At 40.2% G+C, this 19,123-nt stretch overlaps 1 protein-coding gene across 1 annotated transcript in view; it reads right to left on the bottom strand.

Moving 5' to 3' along the window:
- Nucleotides 1–18,544, bottom strand: part of LOC138751670 (vimentin-like) — a 55,959-nt gene extending 37,415 nt beyond the window's left edge. Inside the window, exons 1-2 of the mRNA XM_069914253.1 lie at nucleotides 17,972–18,544; nucleotides 16,250–16,310 (exon numbers count right to left, since the gene is read on the bottom strand). Coding sequence (XP_069770354.1) covers nucleotides 16,250–16,310; nucleotides 17,972–18,456 — 546 coding nt within the window. The 5' untranslated portion in view covers nucleotides 18,457–18,544. The remainder of the gene's footprint in view (nucleotides 1–16,249; nucleotides 16,311–17,971) is intronic.
- Between the last annotated feature and the right edge of the window lie 579 nt (nucleotides 18,545–19,123).

A 19,123-nucleotide genomic window follows, 5' to 3' on the forward strand; every position in this document is an offset into this window, starting at 1 on the left:
AATTTTAAAGAGTAGCTTTGAATAAATTAACTTGGAAATATGAGTTAGGGGGATTACATTTACCACATTTTCAAAATTATTATGAGGCAGCCCAACTTAAATTTATTAGTTCATTGATGGATTTAGTTTGGCCTAAAATTGAAATGGCAAGTATTTCTGAATTTGAAATACATCAATTTTTGTTTAGGTGGAATATGAATTTGTTACAACAATATAATGTGCCTGTACTAAAACATTTAATGAAGTTATGGATAAAGAAAAATAAAATGATAGGTTCTATGGGTAAATTATTGGCTTTGACTCCATTGTATAATAATCAACTTATTTCTTTTTCAATACATAATCAAAGTTTATTGCATTGGAGAGATTTAAAGGTGTGAAAAATTTGGGAGATTGTTTTAAAGAGGGTAAGTTTTTATCTTTTAATCAGATGAGGGAAGATTTTGGTACTGATACAAATTCTTTATTATCAAATTCGATCTTTGGTAAAATGTACGTTTGGTAGAGATATGATTTTACCTAAAATGACTAAATTTGAGACTTTTCTAATGAAGGTACGAGAGAAGAGTTATATTTCATTTATGTATCAAATATTGCAGGCTGGTATGGATAAATAGGGTTGGGATAGTGTCTTGGGCAAACTTATACCTCTCATTTTGTTTGTTTTAGATTGGTCACCGTGTTTGAGCTACCGAAAGAAAATAGACACACACATACCGAGAGCAGTTCAGTTTATACAAGGCTTTATTACTAAATCTAAAGCTGAATTCACACTACAATATGCAAGCCCTTCCCAATTATACTTATCAACGCCTGGACTGGTCCCAACTGCCGAAGCGAGGCAACGACTGCACACTTGTAGTAGGTTGTCTGGGCGCCGGTGCAGCTTCTCTACCTCCCTCGACTGGGACGTTAGCTGGACCCTTGAAGTTCCTCTTCTTGCTGAGAGATGTTGCCTCCTCTTGGAGAGTCTCAAACTTCAGCAGTGGGACCATGGCTTATATTACCCAAAGGTTGTTTACTTCAGATCTTATCTCTTTGAACAAATGATTTAATTATCTTCAAGGTCTCTTGACAGTCTGTGACCAACAAAAGACAACTGCATCTCTGGGCCTCATGATGTAAATTAGATTATGTCTACTGATCATATGCATCCCTGGGCCCCATGGTGGAATTTAGATTATGTCTTCTGATGCAACTGCATCCCTTCTTGCATAAGCTGGTCTAAATCCTCCATTACATTCCACCCCTTGGTCGCAGCCTGTCACTTATGAGACCTTACAAGCATTTGAGTACAGAAGGAGCGAAAAAGAGAAACTAAAACTATAATAATCACAAAAATAAGCAATAATGCGAGCAACCAACGGAGAATATTGTGGCCCAATCCCCCAAATGTATCAGTTAACCATGAAAAAGGATTCCAATCAAGGCTCAAACTATCCTTGTGGGCCACAATACCCAGACACTGAAGCTCACGAACATATTTTGAAACATGCTTAACAATATCAGATATATTAGTGGATACATCGGGCCATGTCCCCCATGGGCAACTCCCTCGGAATGTCCTCAACATTACAAATCGATTTGCTGGCATCAAAGCAGTTGTTCAGCCAGATCAAAAGGAGCACAAGATGGAGGATCTGGAACAAAGAAGCCTGACATATGTCACTCATGATGCCGTAAGTGTTCAGTATTTAAACAAACTAAACCATCCTGTCCCTCAATAGCTACCCACCAAGTATTACCCTGGGCAGGTGTCACTATTTCCCCTTTTACAGGAGCTCACTTCTGTATCTGACCCGACCTTGTTGGTTTTCGTGCAGTTGGATAACCACGTTGAGGAACTTTTGGGGGCATCCGAGGCGCTCTAGTATTTGCCAAAGCCCTTTCCTACTCACGGTGTCGAAGGCTTTGGTGAGGTCAACAAAGGTGATGTAGAGTCCTTTGTTTTGTTCTCTGCATTTTTCTTGGAGCTGTCTGAGGGCAAAGACCATGTCAGTAGTTCCTCTGTTTGCGCGAAAGCCGCACTATGATTCTGGGAGAACATTTTCGGCGACACTAGGTATTATTCTATTTAGGAGAATCCTAGCAAAGATTTTGCTTGCAATGGAGAGCAGCGTGATTCCCCTGTAGTTTGAGCAGTCTGATTTCTCGCCTTTGTTTTTATACAGGGTGATGATGATGGCATCACGAAGGTCCTGAGGCAGCTTTTCTTGGTCCCAGCAGAGCTTGAAAAACTCATGCAGTTTGGCATGCAGAGGTTTGCCACCAGCCTTCCAGACCTCTGGGGGGATTCCATCCATACCTGCTGCTTTGCCACTTTTCAGTTGTTCAATTGCCTTATATGTCTCTTCCCGGGTGAGGACCTCATCCAGCTCTAGCCTTAAGGGCTGTTGAGGGAGCTGGAGCAGGGCGGATTCTTGGACTGAGCGGTTGGCACTGAAAAGAGATTGGAAGTGTTCTGACCATCGGTTGAGGATGGAGATCTTGTCGCTGAGGAGGACTTTGCCGTCTGAGCTGCACAGCGGGCTTTGGACTTGGGGTGAGGGGCCGTACACAGCTTTAGAGCCTTGTAAAATCCCCTGAAGTCACCAATGTCCGCACTGAGCTGGGTTCGTTTGGAGGGGCTAGTCCACCACTCATTTTGGATCTCCCGGTTTGCCTAACTTTAACAAGGTTAGAAAAAGGTCCTTCCTTGTCGGTCCGTTATTAGCAGCAGCCCCTCTCCTTTCATCCTGCTTGTCTGATTTAACCTGAGTGTACGTGAGTGGATTTTACCTCCCAACTCTAATTCTCTAAGGCCAGATAAGGCGTGCACCGCCTCAGACACAGGGTGCCTAATTAGCAGACTAGTTACGGACAGAACCAGTCCCCATACAGGCGGATGGGTTGGGCGTAATGAACCAATCTGGTATGCATTCCGGCCGTGAATATCTCTTCATCAGGGCTCCCCCCCCCCATGTACCCACAGCCTCAAACACCCTGCATACAAGGCAGAGGCCAGGGCCTGTTTTTTTTAAATTTTTTTATTTTTCACACCATAAATCACATTAGCCATGATATACACTATTTCTTTTTCACACATATACAGTGACTTTTTCTCCCCCCCCCCCCCTCCTCCCAAGCCACCCCCCACCCCCCCCCTCTCATCCATTTTAGGTATACAATCTAGGTTGCATTAAGCCAGTCAGACAATGTTGTCATTCAACAAAATTACACCAGAAATTCTACTGAGTCCATTCTTTTCTTTCCTTCTCCTTCCATCAACTTAGGTAATGTTTGTCCCCGGTAGGTTTTCGCTATTGTATTTAATGTAAGGCTCCTATACTTGTTCGAATATTTCAATATTATTTCTTAACCTATATGTTATTTTTTCTAATGGAATACATTTATTCATTTAAATTTAGTAGTTTCTTCCTTTTAATTTGGTTATGTATTCCATTAATATTTAAAGTCATATAGTTCAGCGTAGCCCTTTTATATTTTGTTTATCTTCTCTTTCCGTTTTTCCATCATTACCTTTCCTCCTTTTCCATTTCTGTTTTCTTATTTTCAACTCTTTATAAGACAACATTCCTACAACATCCAACATTTTCCTTATTCTCCTATTTCTATCTTATTTATCCCCAATCTCCCCTTCCCCTCCTGAGTTGTCCTTTATCCCTTGTCGGACAACCACATCTCCCCTCTCCATTTGGATTTGCGAATCCACTCGCAAGCGTCAACTGATTTGGCAGTGACCGCTATTTCCCCTCACCCCGCCCCCCCCCAGAAAAGATTTCACTTTTCATATGTCACAAAGGTCACTCTTTTAATTCCCTCCTTATTCTCTCTATTCCATTACCTTCTCTTATTAATTCTTGTCTATACTATCTATATTTTCCTCTAAGTACAGATACATTCACGTATGCACATTGTCTCTATTCACTCTTATACCTCTTTACCCGCATACATATCAATCGTGATCATTTTTACTCTCATTACCCGTCTTCATCCCTCAGTCTATTTTTGTCTTTACCCACATACATATCAATCGTGATCATTTTAACTCTCATTACCCGTCTTCCTCTCTCAGTCTATTTTTGTAATTGTTCTGCAAATTTTCGTGCTTCTTCTGGATCCGAGAATAGTCTGTTTTGTTGTCCTGGAATAAATATTTTCAATACCGCTGGATGCTTTAGTATAAATTTATACCCTTTCTTCCATAAAATCGCCTTTGCTGTATTGAACTCTTTTCTCTTCTTTAGGAGTTCAAAACTTATATCTGGATAAATGAAGATTTTTTGCCCTTTATACTCCAGTGGTTTGTTGCCCTCTCTTACTTTTTTTATTTTTCACACCATAAATCACATTAGCCATGATATACACTATTTCTTTTTCACACATATACAGTGACTTTTTCTCCCCCCCCCCCCCCCTCCTCCCAAGCCACCCCCCACCCCCCCCCCTCTCATCCATTTTAGGTATACAATCTAGGTTGCATTAAGCCAGTCAGACAATGTTGTCATTCAACAAAATTACACCAGAAATTCTACTGAGTCCATTCTTTTCTTTCCTTCTCCTTCCATCAACTTAGGTAATGTTTCTCTTCTTCAGTACCTTTTCTCTTGTAGTATATCTTAGGAATTTTACTACAATAGATCTTGGTTTTTGTTGTGGTTGTGGTTTAGAGGCCAATACTCTATGTGCCCTTTCTATTTCCATTTCTTGCTGTAGTTCTGGACATCCTAGGGTCTTAGGGATCCACCCTTTTATAAACTCCCTCATATTCTTGCCTTCTTCATCTTCCTTAAGGCCCACTATCTTTATGTTATTTCTTCTGTTATAATTTTCCATTGTATCTATTTTTTGAGCTAGTAGTTCTTGTGTCTCTTTAGTTTTTTTATTAGATTCCTCCAATTTCTTTTTTAAGTCTTCTATCTCCATTTCTGCTGCTACTGCCCGCTCTTCCATCTTGTCCATTTTCTTTCCCATTTCTGTTAAGGTCATCTCTATTTTATTCATTTTCTCTTCTGTGTTGTTTATTCTTTTTCTTAAATCCTTAAATTCCTGTGTTTGCCATTCTTTAAATGACTCCATGTATCCTTTAATAAGAGAAAGTATATCCTTTATCTTGCCTTTCTTTTCTTCTTCTATTTCACTATACTCTTCCTCTTCCTCTTCTTCTTCCTCTGGGTTGGCCATCTGTTGTTTCTTTGGTACCCTTTCCTTCTCTTCTTTCTTGTTTCTATTGTCTTCTGTGGTCTCTTCTTGCTGCAGGTGTTCTGCAGCTGTCGTTGCCGGCTGTGGAGATCGACTCCCCAGCTGGTCCCCCCTCCCGTCGGTGTGTTTTTTTTCATTCGCATCGCGCATGCGCGATTCCTCGCGCATGCGCGGTTGCGCACTTTTACTCGGCTCAGCGAGCCATTTTTGTAGTCCGTTATTTACCGACCTGAGGGAGCGGGTTTCTCTCTCCGCAGCGGGCCTCTTCAGACAGGTAAGGCCTTCACCTTTTTCCTCCTTTGTCTTCTCTTCCTCTCTTCTTACCGTTGCTTTCGATTTTTCTTTTTTTGTCGCCATCTTCTTTCCACCTTTATACTCACTTTTCTGTAACTTTTATTTCTGTGCCTTTGTGTTTTCCTTTGTTTTTCCCGACTTTTCTGGAGAGGGCTGGAGTTCACCGTCCGGCCACTACTCCATCACGTGACTCTTCAGGCCAGGGCCTGTTGACGAATTAATACTATACCCTCCTCTGGGGTGCCCCAACTGTTCTGTAAATGTAAATCCCAATCTACTGGTGATGGGTAGACTCGTAGCAGGGCTTCCCCTTGAGTGGCAAGTTAGTAATCCACCTCTCTTCCTCTACCTCACAGCTCAGCAGTGACCCAGATATCAGTAGTCAAAGTTCCTAATCCCAATAATTCATCAGGGGTTAAATATACATTATCCCCTCCTTACTCCCAAACACGCAGGAGCCAGGCTGCCAGAGTTTCTCCCGCCTTTTGCCTAAATCGATCTACAATGGCAGCCAGCTCTTTTATAGAGAAGTCACGTATCATTGAGTGCTTTTGACCTCTGCTCCCACTTTGGCCCATAGGGTTTTTGCCCAGTGGACGGGATGAGGCCTAGGCCATCCCATAGAGGGGTTAGGCCATAGAGCATAAGCAGGGATTCGGGTATTTTCCCCTGGGTCCGCTTGGGAGATCGGGGTATCTATCCCTTCAATCTCTACCCTTACATCATCCCCCCTTCCGTCTGTTTGGGAAGTCTGCTGCCTTATGGGCAGGCATGAACAGCAGGTGGAGAGGGCAGTATGTTAGGCACATGCTGAGGAGTATCTGGATTATTACCATGGTCATCATTCCAGATATTTCTGTCCCATTCATCAATTACATCAGGATCATCGCCATTCCTTATCATGGCACGAATACGATGTGGATCGGGTTCTACTCCATGCCTTTCTTTATCTGCACAGAGCTGCTGCCGGAGTTTAATATTACGGCAGATTGTTTGGACATGCTTATCTTCCTATTCTTTGGCTCGGTCCTGACTGGTGCGAACAATCTCGCTCATCTTGGAACAGCGTTGTCGCATGGCTTCTAGCTCCTCCTCTAATTGCTCCCTCTTGTGCTGAGATTCTACTTCTCTTTGAACTAATTCTGCTTCACCCTGAACGGAGTGGCGTAAGGCTGTGGCCAGCAGCCAAAAACCGTCCGTCAGTGTCCCCTTTTTACCAGGAAATTTACTTTCTCGAAGGAGAGTGGCAACCCACTCTCCCAGAGGTGCACTTGATAGGTCTAACTTCTCATCCCAACTAATGGGTGGTCCCAACAAAGACAGGGTATTGGCCAACATGCCAAACCCATCGTCTTTTGAAGTCCATCCTGGAATCAAGAACTGCTCAGTGCTCACCTCTTTCTTTCGGTGAAACATCTTGAGACCAATCCTGCTCACAGCGCCAATTGTCTTGGGTAAACTTATACCCCTCATTTTGTTCGTTTTAGACTGGTCACAGTGTTTGAGCTACCGAAGGAAAATAGACAAACACACACCGAGAGCAGTTCAGTTTATACAAGGCTTTATTACTAAATTTAAAGCTGAATTCACACTACAATATGCAAGCACTTCCTAATTATACTTATGATGGCACGCCTTGACTGGTCCCAACTGCCAAACCGAGGCAACAACTGCACACTTGTAGTAGGTTGTCGGGGCGCCGGAAGCAGCTTCTCTACCTCCCTCGACCGAGACGTTAGCTGGACTCTTGAAGTTCCTCTTCTTGCTGAGAGATGTTGCCACCTCTTGGAGAGTCTCAAACTTCAGCAGTGGGACCATGGCTTATATTACCCAAAGGTTGTTAACTTCAGATCTTATCTCTTTGAAAATGATTTAATTATCTTCAAGGTCTCCTGACAGTCTGCAACCAACAAAAGACACTGCATCTCTGGGCCTCATGGTGGAAGTTGGATAATGTCTACTGATTCATATGCATCCCTGGGCCCCATAGTGAAATTTAGATTATGTCTTCTGATGCAACTGCATCCCTTCTTGCATCAGCTGGTCTAAAACCTCCATTACAGATAGATCTAAAATTAAATGGGAAGCGGATATTGGTTTTACTTTTTCTGAAGAGGATTGGTTAGATATCTGTTATGATAGTGTAACTAGATTGATAAATGCACGTTATGCAATGATTAATTACAATTTTTTACATCAATTATATTTGACACCTGAAAAATTTTTAAAAATATGGGTTTAATTAATTAGATTTGTGCTTTAGATGTGGTGATACGGTTGGTTCTTTTTTTCATGCTGTTTGGTCATGTATACATATACAATCTTTTTGGAAGAAAATTCAATTGTTTTTAGAATATCTGTACAAGATTAAAATAGTTTTAGATCCAACAGTATTTTTATTGGGTAGTTTGCAACCTCTGAAAGGCTTGGGATTAGATATGTTTCAGCTTGCTTTTGTATATTTAGCTTTATCCATAGCGAAAAAATGTATGCTAGTGTGTGGAAAGAAACAAATATGATTGATATTAATAGATGGCATAATGAGGTGAAATATTGTTTAATAATGGAAAAAATTATGTATATTTTGCATGATAATTCTTTGGCTTGGCTTCGCGGACGAAGATTTATGGAGGGGTAATGTCAACGTCAGCTGCAGGCTCGTTTGTGGCTGACAAGTCCGATGCGGGACAGGCAGACACGGTTGCAGCGGTTGCAGGGGAAAATTGGTGGGTTGGGGTTGGGGTTGGGTGTTGGGTTTTTCCTCCTTTGTCTTTTGTCAGTGAGGTGGGCTCTGCGGTCTTCTTCAAAGGAGGTTGTTGCCCGCCGAACTGTGAGGCGCCAAGATGCACAGTTTGAGGGGATATCAGCCCACTGGCGGTGGTCAATGTGGCAGGCACCAAGAGATTTCTTTAGGCAGTCCTTGTACCTCTTCTTTGGTGCACCTCTGTCACGATGGCTAGTGGAGAGCTCGCCATATAACACGATCTTGGGAAGGCGATGGTCCTACATTCTGGAGATGTGACCTACCCAGCGCAGTTGGATCTTCAGCAGCGTGGATACGATGCTGTCGGCCTCTGCTATCTCGAGTACTTCGATGTTGGAGATGAAGTCGCTCCAATGAATGTTGAGGATGGAGCGGAGACAACGCTGGTGGAAGCGTTCTAGGAGCCGTAGGTGATGCCGGTAGAGGACCCATGATTCGGAGCCGAACAGGAGTGTGGGTATGACAACGGCTCTGTATACGCTAATCTTTGTGAGGTTTTTCAGTTGGTTGTTTTTCCAGACTCTTTTATGTAGTCTTCCAAAGGCGCTATTTGCCTTGGCGAGTCTCACACCAAGACACAAGAGCAACTTGTCTGTGAACTACTCTTTGCAGTCGATGCCGCTTTAGTTGCCCATTCAGAGCCAGCTCTTCAGCGCTTGACGTCCTGCTTTGCGGAAACTGCCAAAATATTTGGCCTGGAAGTCAGCCTGAAGAAAACTGAGGTCCTCCATCAGCCAGCTCCCCACCATGACTACCAGCTCCCCCACATCTCCATCGGGCACACAAAACTCAAAACGGTCAACCAGTTTACCTATCTCGGCTGCACCATTTCATCAGATGCAAGGATCGACAACGAGATAGACAGCATGATAATTATAATTTTTTAATTAATAAGTGGCTGTTATACTTGGAATATTTACATTTCAATTTATATTGATTAGATTTTAATATTTAACTATTTGTTTTAAATATTCTTTCTTTTTTCTTTTTTATGGCTCTCTTAGGAGAGTTGGCTGAAGGGGGGAAATCTTTTTTTTATTTTTCTTAATATATATTAAAAAATGTTCACGTTCATGTTTAATTGCTGTATATGTCATATATTATTTGTTTTTTGAATGAATAAATAAAGTTTAAAAAAAAGAGAGAAACAACATAAAATGATCTGATATGGCCCAGCTTTTATAGTTGGCTTGGGGTACTCTACCTTGTAAATGTGCCTATACCAAAAATAATCTATTCTAGAAAATGAATCATGTCTAAATGAATGAATGAATGGAGAAATCTTTCTCTGTAGGATTTACTCTCCTCCAAATATCAATTAAATTCAAATCTTTCATCAAGGCCCCAATTTGTATTGCCATCTTTGATTTCCTTATACTTTTCGGAGACCTATCCACAAAGGATCTAAAACACAGTTAAAATCACCCCCAATCAAAATATTTTCCTTGGCCTGATTTAACAAGAAAAAAGTCTCCGACATAAACCTTTCATCATCCACATTAGGTGTGTTGATATTTAACAAAGTCCATGATTCAGCAAAAAAATTACAATTCTACCTCAAAACCTGCATTACCTTCAAAGGATTCTAATTCAAAAGGTAATTTCTTATGAATTAAGATCACTACACCTCTCAGCTTGGAATTAAAAGAAGAAGAATATACATGACCAATCCAATCTCTCTTCAATTTCATATGTTCTTTTTCAGTCAAATATGTCTCTTGCAAAAAAGCAATATCGACTTTAATTTTTTTTATATAAGCCAATACCTGTTTACGCTTAATTGGATTATTCAATCCCTGGACATTAAAAGTTGCAAAGTTCAAATCAGACATTTCAGTAAAAATTCTACTATAAAATATTACTCCCCTTTCTAATTCCCTAAATATTCTAAACCCTCCCCCCTACATAAAAATACCACAAAAGCAAAAAATATATAAACTTCCCCTCAGTAAACTACTAAAAAGTAGTAACTCCCTAAAAATCTGGGTGTGGTAAAACCCACTAGTGGCAGATGACTATCAGGTCTCAGTGTCATCCACCCCCCCCCCCCCCCCAGTGATTCCAATCCCAATGATTGTTCTGGGTCTTCAATATCAAGAAGACTTTGTGTCAATTCAACCTTCTTTCCATTCTTTCCGTGATTCCCATTCTTTCCATTCCCATTTCCATTTACCCTCCTTTTAGGTGACAATAATGGTGACTAACCATTTCCTCACAAATCTGGCAACGAATTAGCAAAAATTAATGCATCATAAACATTTTCAAAAAATTGAGACTGAAAATTTCCGTAAAAAATTTTAAGTACAGCCGGGTAATGATAAGCAAATTTGTAACCCTTTCTTTAGCTGAATTAAATTCTCGGTGCCGTCTAATAATTTATTGACTCAGGAATCCATTTCTTAAAATTTTTTAATGGATCTGAACCTTACATATCTTCTGGAAGACCTACTAATTTTACATTACTTATTCGACCTTGATTCTCTAATGAATCAATCTTCTTCAATAATTCCTTCTTCTGAATCCCCCAGTCCACGAAAGAATCCTCCACTTTTTCCATTTTTTCTCTATTACACTCTACTTGATTCTTACATTCAAAAAATGCTTCTTCAATTAAAAAAAAAGATCCTGTATAATATCTACTGTTTTTATACATCTACTGACATCACTTTTAACAACAGTCATATCTTTCTTCATAGAAGTAATCTCTTCACACATATTATTCATTTTAGTTTTCACTTCCATAAATCCTTGATTTATCTGAGTAGACATCTGCATTGACATGTTTTCCATTTGATGACAAATCCCTTCCAATATTGTAAACACAGAATCCAGTCCAGGTTCCATCACTTCCTCTTGAGGCCTACCTTCTCTGGTCTCAGTCCCCATTTCTTCCTATGTTAATTCCAGTAACGTTGAGCTCTCTTCCTCCCCTAACACAGTGGCTCCTCTTCAAGTGTGGCTGTGGGTCTGGACACCCATCGACAGCACTCTGACCTCATCAGCCCACCGTCTTTCAGGCTCCCCCACAGCCCATACCTTATCCAATAACTCATGGACCCGCGATGCACCGTGCATGCTCGGCAAAGTCACCGACCACACAGCTGCATCTTCCGATGCTATACTGCGCACCCCTGGACCACCAGGCAATACTGCGGGCTCGCGAGTCTGTCCCCGCTCGGCCGATCCACCCGTGCGCCCAGTTTCAAGGTCGTCACCATCTTGTGAATGCGCGATCGGCGCCGGTGTAATACTTAGCTGAGCAGGAGTCCTCTGAAGCTTGGGAGCTCCAATTGACGACTCCGTGCCTTCAACTTGGTAGATAGGCCTCAATTCTTTTGCAATTGAGCTTTTCTGATTTCTTCACGTTTGTAGCCATTTCAATCTTCCACTATTCCAAAGTCTGTATATACTATTTTTAACCACTTTTACAAGTTTTAAAATTGGGTATTTATAAGTCTAACTGGGGGAAGGTGGAACTACACCTCTTCCCTCTATGCCACCTTGCCATGCCCCTCCTAAACTCTGAATCTTGATCACAACTCAAGAAATTGTTTGGGGTGAGATAAATGCAATGAGGATCAGACTTGCCTTGCTTTACAAAATGATGACAGTTCTATCCGGTTGGGATGTTAGATTGCACCATGAAAAGAGTTAATGACTGTCCCTTAGTTGAAACTAATAAAAATGCTGAGTAAGGATGAATTTATACAAGAAAGATTCAAACCAGATTGCTCATGGGTCTTGGGAGTAGTAATGCTGGTTGAACGGTTTTTAAAATAAGCATGGGATGTTTGTTGGGGGCTAGGTGCAATATTGTGGAGAAAAGGATTGAGAAGAGTGTTAGGGTAATCATGCAGCCTTTATTGGCATCATCCTTCACTCAGATTGGTTTTGTTGTCAATCTATTAACTAATGTCATGCTGTTGTGAAGCAAACACAAAATGTAAGACAATTTCTGTGGACAGCTGAGTTTGAGGAGTGTGGTCCACAGCCCTCCTGAAAGTAAGAGGTCATGTGTAGTGTGTGATAGTACAGATTCTATCACCAATGTGTAAGATGACTGTGATTGGCTGAGAGCGTAGCCACACCTACTGGCAGGTCTTAAAGGATTGCTCCTAGTCAGACCAGGACGTTCTGGACTGGTCAACCTACTTGTGATATGTTCCAGTCTTTTAGTTAATAAAAGCCTTGGTTTGGATCAACAAGTCTTTGGTTCTTTCGACACGCTCTACATAGTGACAATCAGGGACATGGGAACAGCATCGTCGGGAATTTCTCCTCTTATCCTGATTTAGAACTTAATTGCCAATACTTCACCATTCCAGGGTGTAAATTCTGGAAATCGATACGCACCAGGACTGTGGGAGTAACTTCGCCAGATGAACTGCAGTGATTCAAGAAAGCAGCTCATCACCATATTCTCAAGGTCAGTGAAGAATGGACAATGAATGCTTGCCAGCAACCTTCTGATCTCAAAACATGAATGGATATTAAAAGTTAACATAACACAAATGTCTTTTAAATGGTGTAATTATAACCTGCTTCTACCACTTCCTTCTACCACTTCCTTTGGCAGCTCGTTACACCAACACACCATCCTTTGTGAAACAGTTGAATATTAGATTCCCTTTAATTCTTTCCCCTCTCAACTTAAACTATGGCCTTTAGTTTTTGACATGCTACTCTAGAAAAATGATTATGTCAATCTGTCTGTGCTCCTTATGATTTTATAAAGCTCTATAAGATGCCACATCAATCTCCTTCACTCCAGGAAAAGTCCCAGCCTATCTAATCTTTCCTTATAACTCAAACTCTCCAGTCCTGGTTGTTTCGTGGTGAATGATTTTTGCATGTGGTCTAGCATAATCGCATCCTTCCAATATGTGGCTGAGGGTTCCAGACTACACATAATATTCCAAATATAGCCTCACCAATGGTTTATACAGCTATTACATGATATATCAAGCTGTCTGCCTTCTTCACCACCTCACTTACCTGTGTCACCACTCTAGGGAAAATGTACTTGTACACCTTGGCATCTATGTTCTAAAATACCTCCCCAAGATCCTGCATGAAAGGTTGAGGATGAGTTAAACATTTGGATACACAATTGGCTTGGTGGAAGGAGTGAAAGGTTGGTTGCAGAGAGTTGTCATTCAGATTGCTGGCCTGTGACCCACTGGACTTGCTGGATTTAACTTCTACATTTGTCTTAACTTTCTCCTTTCTCCTTTTCCACAACCTCCTTGCCAGACTAATTGAAATTCTACCAAGTCGTCCTGGCAAATCTTCTGCAACAGATCACCCTGCAGTTTAGAGGCAACCGGTCCCTCTTGCACAGATCACCTCTGGCACAAAAGATATCCCAATGATATCCCAGAATCAGAATCCTTCCCTGTTGCACCAGCTCCTCAGCTACACATTCATTTGCCCGGTCCTCCTACTACTGCCCTCATTAGCACAGGTCACTGGGAATAATCCAGTGTTTACAATCCTTGGGATCCTGCTTGTTAACCTACTGCCACACTTCTTGTATTCACTCTGCAGGACCTCATCCCTTTTTCAACCATGTCATTGGTACAAATGTGTACCATGATCTCTGGCTGCACACCACAACCCCCCTCACCCACTTCCCCCACCTCCGAGAATGTTCTTCCACTGTTAGGAGAAATCTTTGAACCTGGAATACAAGAGGAAACATGGAATCTTACTCATGGCTATCGAATCTCCTGTATCTGCCTAACTATGGCATCTCCTAATATGAGCTCTCCTTTCGCTGCTGTGCATCAGACAGCTACTGTTATTCCTTCTGAAAGGTCATTTTCTCTCACAGTATCCAAACCAATATACTTGGTACTGGGATGTTAAACCAAAAAAATCTGCAGTTGGTGGAGTCAAGTGCAATACACAAATATGCAGGAGAAACTCAGCATGTCAGCAGCATCCATAGGAAATAAAGGGTGATCCAAGGCTTTGGGCCTTGGTTACACTTTACTTCTTATGGATGCTGTGTGAACTGCTGAGTTTCTCCAGCACATTTTTGTATTGTGCTTGTTAATGAGGGACTGGCCACAGAGGAATGCTGCATTCCCTACCTAACTAACTAACTGGTGCCTGCATCTTTGATTTGACCTTTTTACTAAAATTCCCATCTATGAAACTGTCAGCATCAAGTCCTGAGCAAGTCCAAGTGTAGCTCCAGCCATTCAATGCAATCAGTTAGGAGTTGAGCTGGATGCACAATCCCAACAAGTGCGATGTGATGCATTTTGGGAAATCAATTAAGGCTAGGGGATATACATCAAATAGTAGGCCACTAAGGTAATTAAACAGTGGGGTCTTTAGGGTTAAAGTCTATAGTTTCCTGAAAGTGCCACATCCATTTTTGATAGGATAGTAAAAAAGGTCTATATGTCATGGCTCAGAATATAAAAATTGAGACATCATGCGTTCAACTTTTCAAAGTACTAGCTGGACCTCACTTGAAATAATCTGGTTGCCACATCATAGGAAGGATGTGATTGCCTCAGAGAGAGTGCAGAGGAGATTCTCAAAGATGTTAGTTGGATTGGTGGGCTTTTTAATTATGGGGAGATATTAGGTAGGCTGGACTTGTTTTCATGAAACAAAGGAAGCAGCGGGCTGACCTAATAGAGGGATATAAAATCATGAGAGGCCTAGGTAGGGTAGATAGCCAGAATCTTTTCCCATGGTAGGGGTATCAAAAATAAGATTTTATAAATTTATAGGAAGAGGAAGGAATTGAGGAGAAAATTGCTTACACAGAAAGTAGATTGTATCTGAAATATGCTGCTAGAAGAGATGGTGAAGCCAAATATGATCACTACATTTAGACAGATACTAAAATAAGTAAGGCACAGAATGATACAGACATAATACAGGCAAATGATATTAGTGAGGATGTCCAAAAAGGTTGACATGGATGAAGTGAGCTGAATGACCCGTTTCTCTGCTGTGTGACAAGTACACTAAGTCCTATCCTCTCATCCATGAAGTTTACCCTAAAACATGCCAAAGGTGCACTCAAGCAAAAAGAAAACAAACCTGAGGCTAATCCACAGAACTGTACCAGTATTAACATTAGTTATTCAAAACTACTGCAGATATTCTTTTTTAATTGACTTCTCCAGAGCCTGTTCTTCCTTGAAGTATCTTGCTCTGCTTCTAAAACTGAATTGGAGTGAAACGTTCTTATTTCGCTGGTATACAAATTTCTATCACATTCCATACTCAGTTTTCTCTCTTGGGCTCTCTCTGACTCCTATATTCAAGATTCTTTTATTATGTAACAAAACAGGTTCAATATTACCCAAAATTTCCTTTAGTCTAGCATAAAAGCAGACAAAGGTTCCCCATCAGCAGAAATTGTCCAGCGCCCCTTACAATCAGAGAAAGAGAAGCAAAAGAGAGTCGTTTCCCCCCCCCCCCTCTCCCCAGAAGAGAGAGTGTGTCCAGTTTTGAGAAGGGATAATATCATGTTGCAATTTCACTGAGTTATATTCAAGAATATGCTGGAGTGTCTATCAACCCAGGCAACGAGGGTTAAGTCAGGTTTCTTCGGGCACTAATTGTTAGAGGGTTGTACTGATACTTTTATATTTTGGAGCAAACATGAATATCTTTAAAATCATGAGTAGTTCTAGTCAAAATGCAACAGACCAGAGTTGCAATAATGTGAAAATAGACGGTATATTTTTCAAAATTTCAATTCTCCCCAACAGGCAAATAGTAAGTACACCTTGATGTGGGTTGAATCAATCATCTTAAGTACATTTTTTTCTGTACTTTCTTAAAGGTTTGTCTTAAGTTTGTGTGTTTGCTACTTTAATGCTGTCAGTAATTTCTTTAATCAATTAGTGCATACTAACCAGTAAGCTAACAGAAGGATTTCATGAGGAAATTCATCAAGTAATAATTTTAACAACTGTTTTGTGTAATAACAGAATTTGCCTTTCCAAATGTTCTTACCTCTCTGAAATCGGACAGGTTACTTTCAGCTTCCTCACGTTGTTGTATTTCAATCCTCAGCCTGGAGACAATAATTTAGAAGATGAGTTGAAAAGCTGACCTATCAGACATGCAACTGAAGTTCAAATTTAAATGGGCTTTAATAATCAAAGTGGAGTGGGATATCACAGGTCCTATTAGAGTACAATAGTTTGTGTGTGAATGGACTTTTCTCTCATTCCCTGTGACCAGGTTGATTTCCTCCAGTTACTCTAGTTTCCACCAGGTGCTCCTATTCTCTCCATGTCCCAAAGATATGCAAATTTGTAGGTTAATTGGGCACTGTAAATTGGGTTTAATATGAAGATAATGGAGCTTCATGAAATTTATGTTGAAGTTAAGAGTTTTTACAAAGATTTCTTGCAGTGCCGAAACAAAAGCATTTTGTAATTCAAAGGCTAATTCTTTCTTGCTGCAAGTCTGGGCCAATTTGCACATGCATTCAGTGTTATAACATTTCAGCTGATATCTCTTATTATATCTCTATGTTCTGGAAAAATAGGGAACTTATTTTGGATTCAGTGACACAAAATGCTTGATTTTGATTACAAGATTTAAGATTAATGAAGGATAGTATATCAGATTCTTCTTGAAGCCAAAAAAAAACAATTTTTTCAAAGTTTTGAAAATATAGAAGAATATCTGACTGATCTGTCGAACTCATATAAAATGAGATCAACACGTTTAATTAACAAAACAAATTCATTTAATAATTGGGAGGCAAATAAAGGAGGCTATTGGTTGATTTTGCTTCATATTACTGTCAAGATAAATATGACATCACAAATTATTTTTTATGCTCAACGAGCAAACCATGGTAAAGACACCAGATCAGAAGTTAACTAATAAGACATAAATATTTCTTGGTAAATTGGAATCTTCATCTGAACATTTGTTCAAATTATTGATCCTTAAACAAATCCTTTGGACAACCCTATATGCACCAATGGTTAAACACATATTTATATTAATATAAAATAAAAGTCTTCTCACCTTTTCAACAATTATCCTCAGATTCTCCCATGCACCTAAATATGAGGGGAAATTTAGTGGCAAATTAATCTACCAATCTGCACATCCTTAGGATGTGAGGAAGAACTGGAGACCCCAGAGAACATCCATGAGGTCACAGGGAGATCATGAAAATTCCATGTTACAAGAGCACCTGAGTTCATGATTTATCCTGGGTTTGTGCACAGTGAGGTAGTTTCTCTGCTACCTATGTCACTGTGCTGTCCCACAAAGGAAAATGTATCAATTTACACCAGACATTTTTAATTTTACTATTTTTTATGGTTACTTTAGATTCTTGACCTGGTGAACAGAAGACTACAAAATTAGACCATATATTTTCAAAGACAATTATTCACAAACCACATCAAATAAGTCACTGACTTAAGAACTGTATATTGCTAATGAGGACAACATTACATGGTTCAAATATTATGCACATGCCTACCAACCAACTGTTTTCAAATATTCTGTGTATTTGGGAATCCCATTCAATAGTTAAATAAAAAAGAAAAGTGGTACACTAATTATTTTGCATGATCTAAAATTAGAATGATTTTCTTCTCACGAAAATTCTAGTTTTGATTTAAAGGAGCATACAGGAAACACCATCCACTTCCTGTTCACCACACACTAATCTTCAACGAACACGGAAGCAAATAATAATCATACTTTTTTTTGAGTTTGTCAACATCATCGAACAGGTTATCTCTTGTCATTTCAATCTTGGTTTTCTCCTTGGTAAGCAGATCGAGTTGTTGCCGCAGTTTCTGAAGCTCCTGCTCATAGATGTTCCCGGTCCTGGAATTACCTTTGCCCTTCAATTCTTGTAATTCAGATTGAAGAATTTTGTTTTGTTGCTCCATGGACCTCACTTTCTCGATGTAGTTGACAAAGCGGTTATTCAGTTCGATGAGGTTGTCTTTATCACTGGTGCGGTTGGCTTTGAATTCATCACTTACGGCATCCATCAGGTTAAAGTCCAATGGATCAATATTTTCAGAGGTAATCGTCATTCTTGGAGTGGAGTAGATCCTTGATTTTGTGAAGGACCGATGAGTTGGTGAAGAGAACACGTTGCCAGGTGATTGGGAACCTGATCTTGAATGCATAATATATCGGCGGAATGATGACTTGGGATGACTGGAGGTAGTCATATTTCAATTTTAGTTTTGCTGAAATTTACAAATCTGCTGGCAGCCTTCAAATGTAGCTCGATAAAGTGACCACTTCTCTAAAATGCTTGAAGGTTTTAACTGATTTTATGATTGACATTGCTACTACCCAACCAAAAGCTAATGAGGCTTCCTTGCAGCCACCAATCATTGCTCACTTTAAAAAAAAATTGAATATTCAACATGCTAGCTAAGATTTTGACAGCTTCAACTGACAAATTTTATTATTGATAAGCAATCTTTCATCACGTTACACAACTGCATTTCTGCAATTTTCAGCCTTCCTGTGCCATGGTTCACAAGTTAGTTACTTGTGAACTCATATTGTTAATGTGTGTCTCAAAAGCCATCCATAAACAAAATAAGTATCAATTGTTATTCACAATTGCTATTGTCAGCTTTATCCCTGTCCTGGTCCCAGGTTTTGCATGAAAATTCAATTAGGTGCATATGTTTTCGTACTGTAATTGTTATATGGTTATATGTGATATGAGAAGTGGGGCTTTTTTTTTTCAGCCAGTTTTGCCTTTTTAGGCAAAACCACTAGATGTGCAAACTTCCTCCACAAATATATTTCAAAAGAAAAAAACCTTACAAGTAACTGACATCACTGTAGATACTATCTGAATTAAAGCACAAATGGAAATTG

Source organism: Narcine bancroftii, chromosome 1 (genome assembly GCF_036971445.1).
Source record: "Narcine bancroftii isolate sNarBan1 chromosome 1, sNarBan1.hap1, whole genome shotgun sequence".
Lineage (NCBI taxonomy): Eukaryota > Metazoa > Chordata > Chondrichthyes > Torpediniformes > Narcinidae > Narcine > Narcine bancroftii.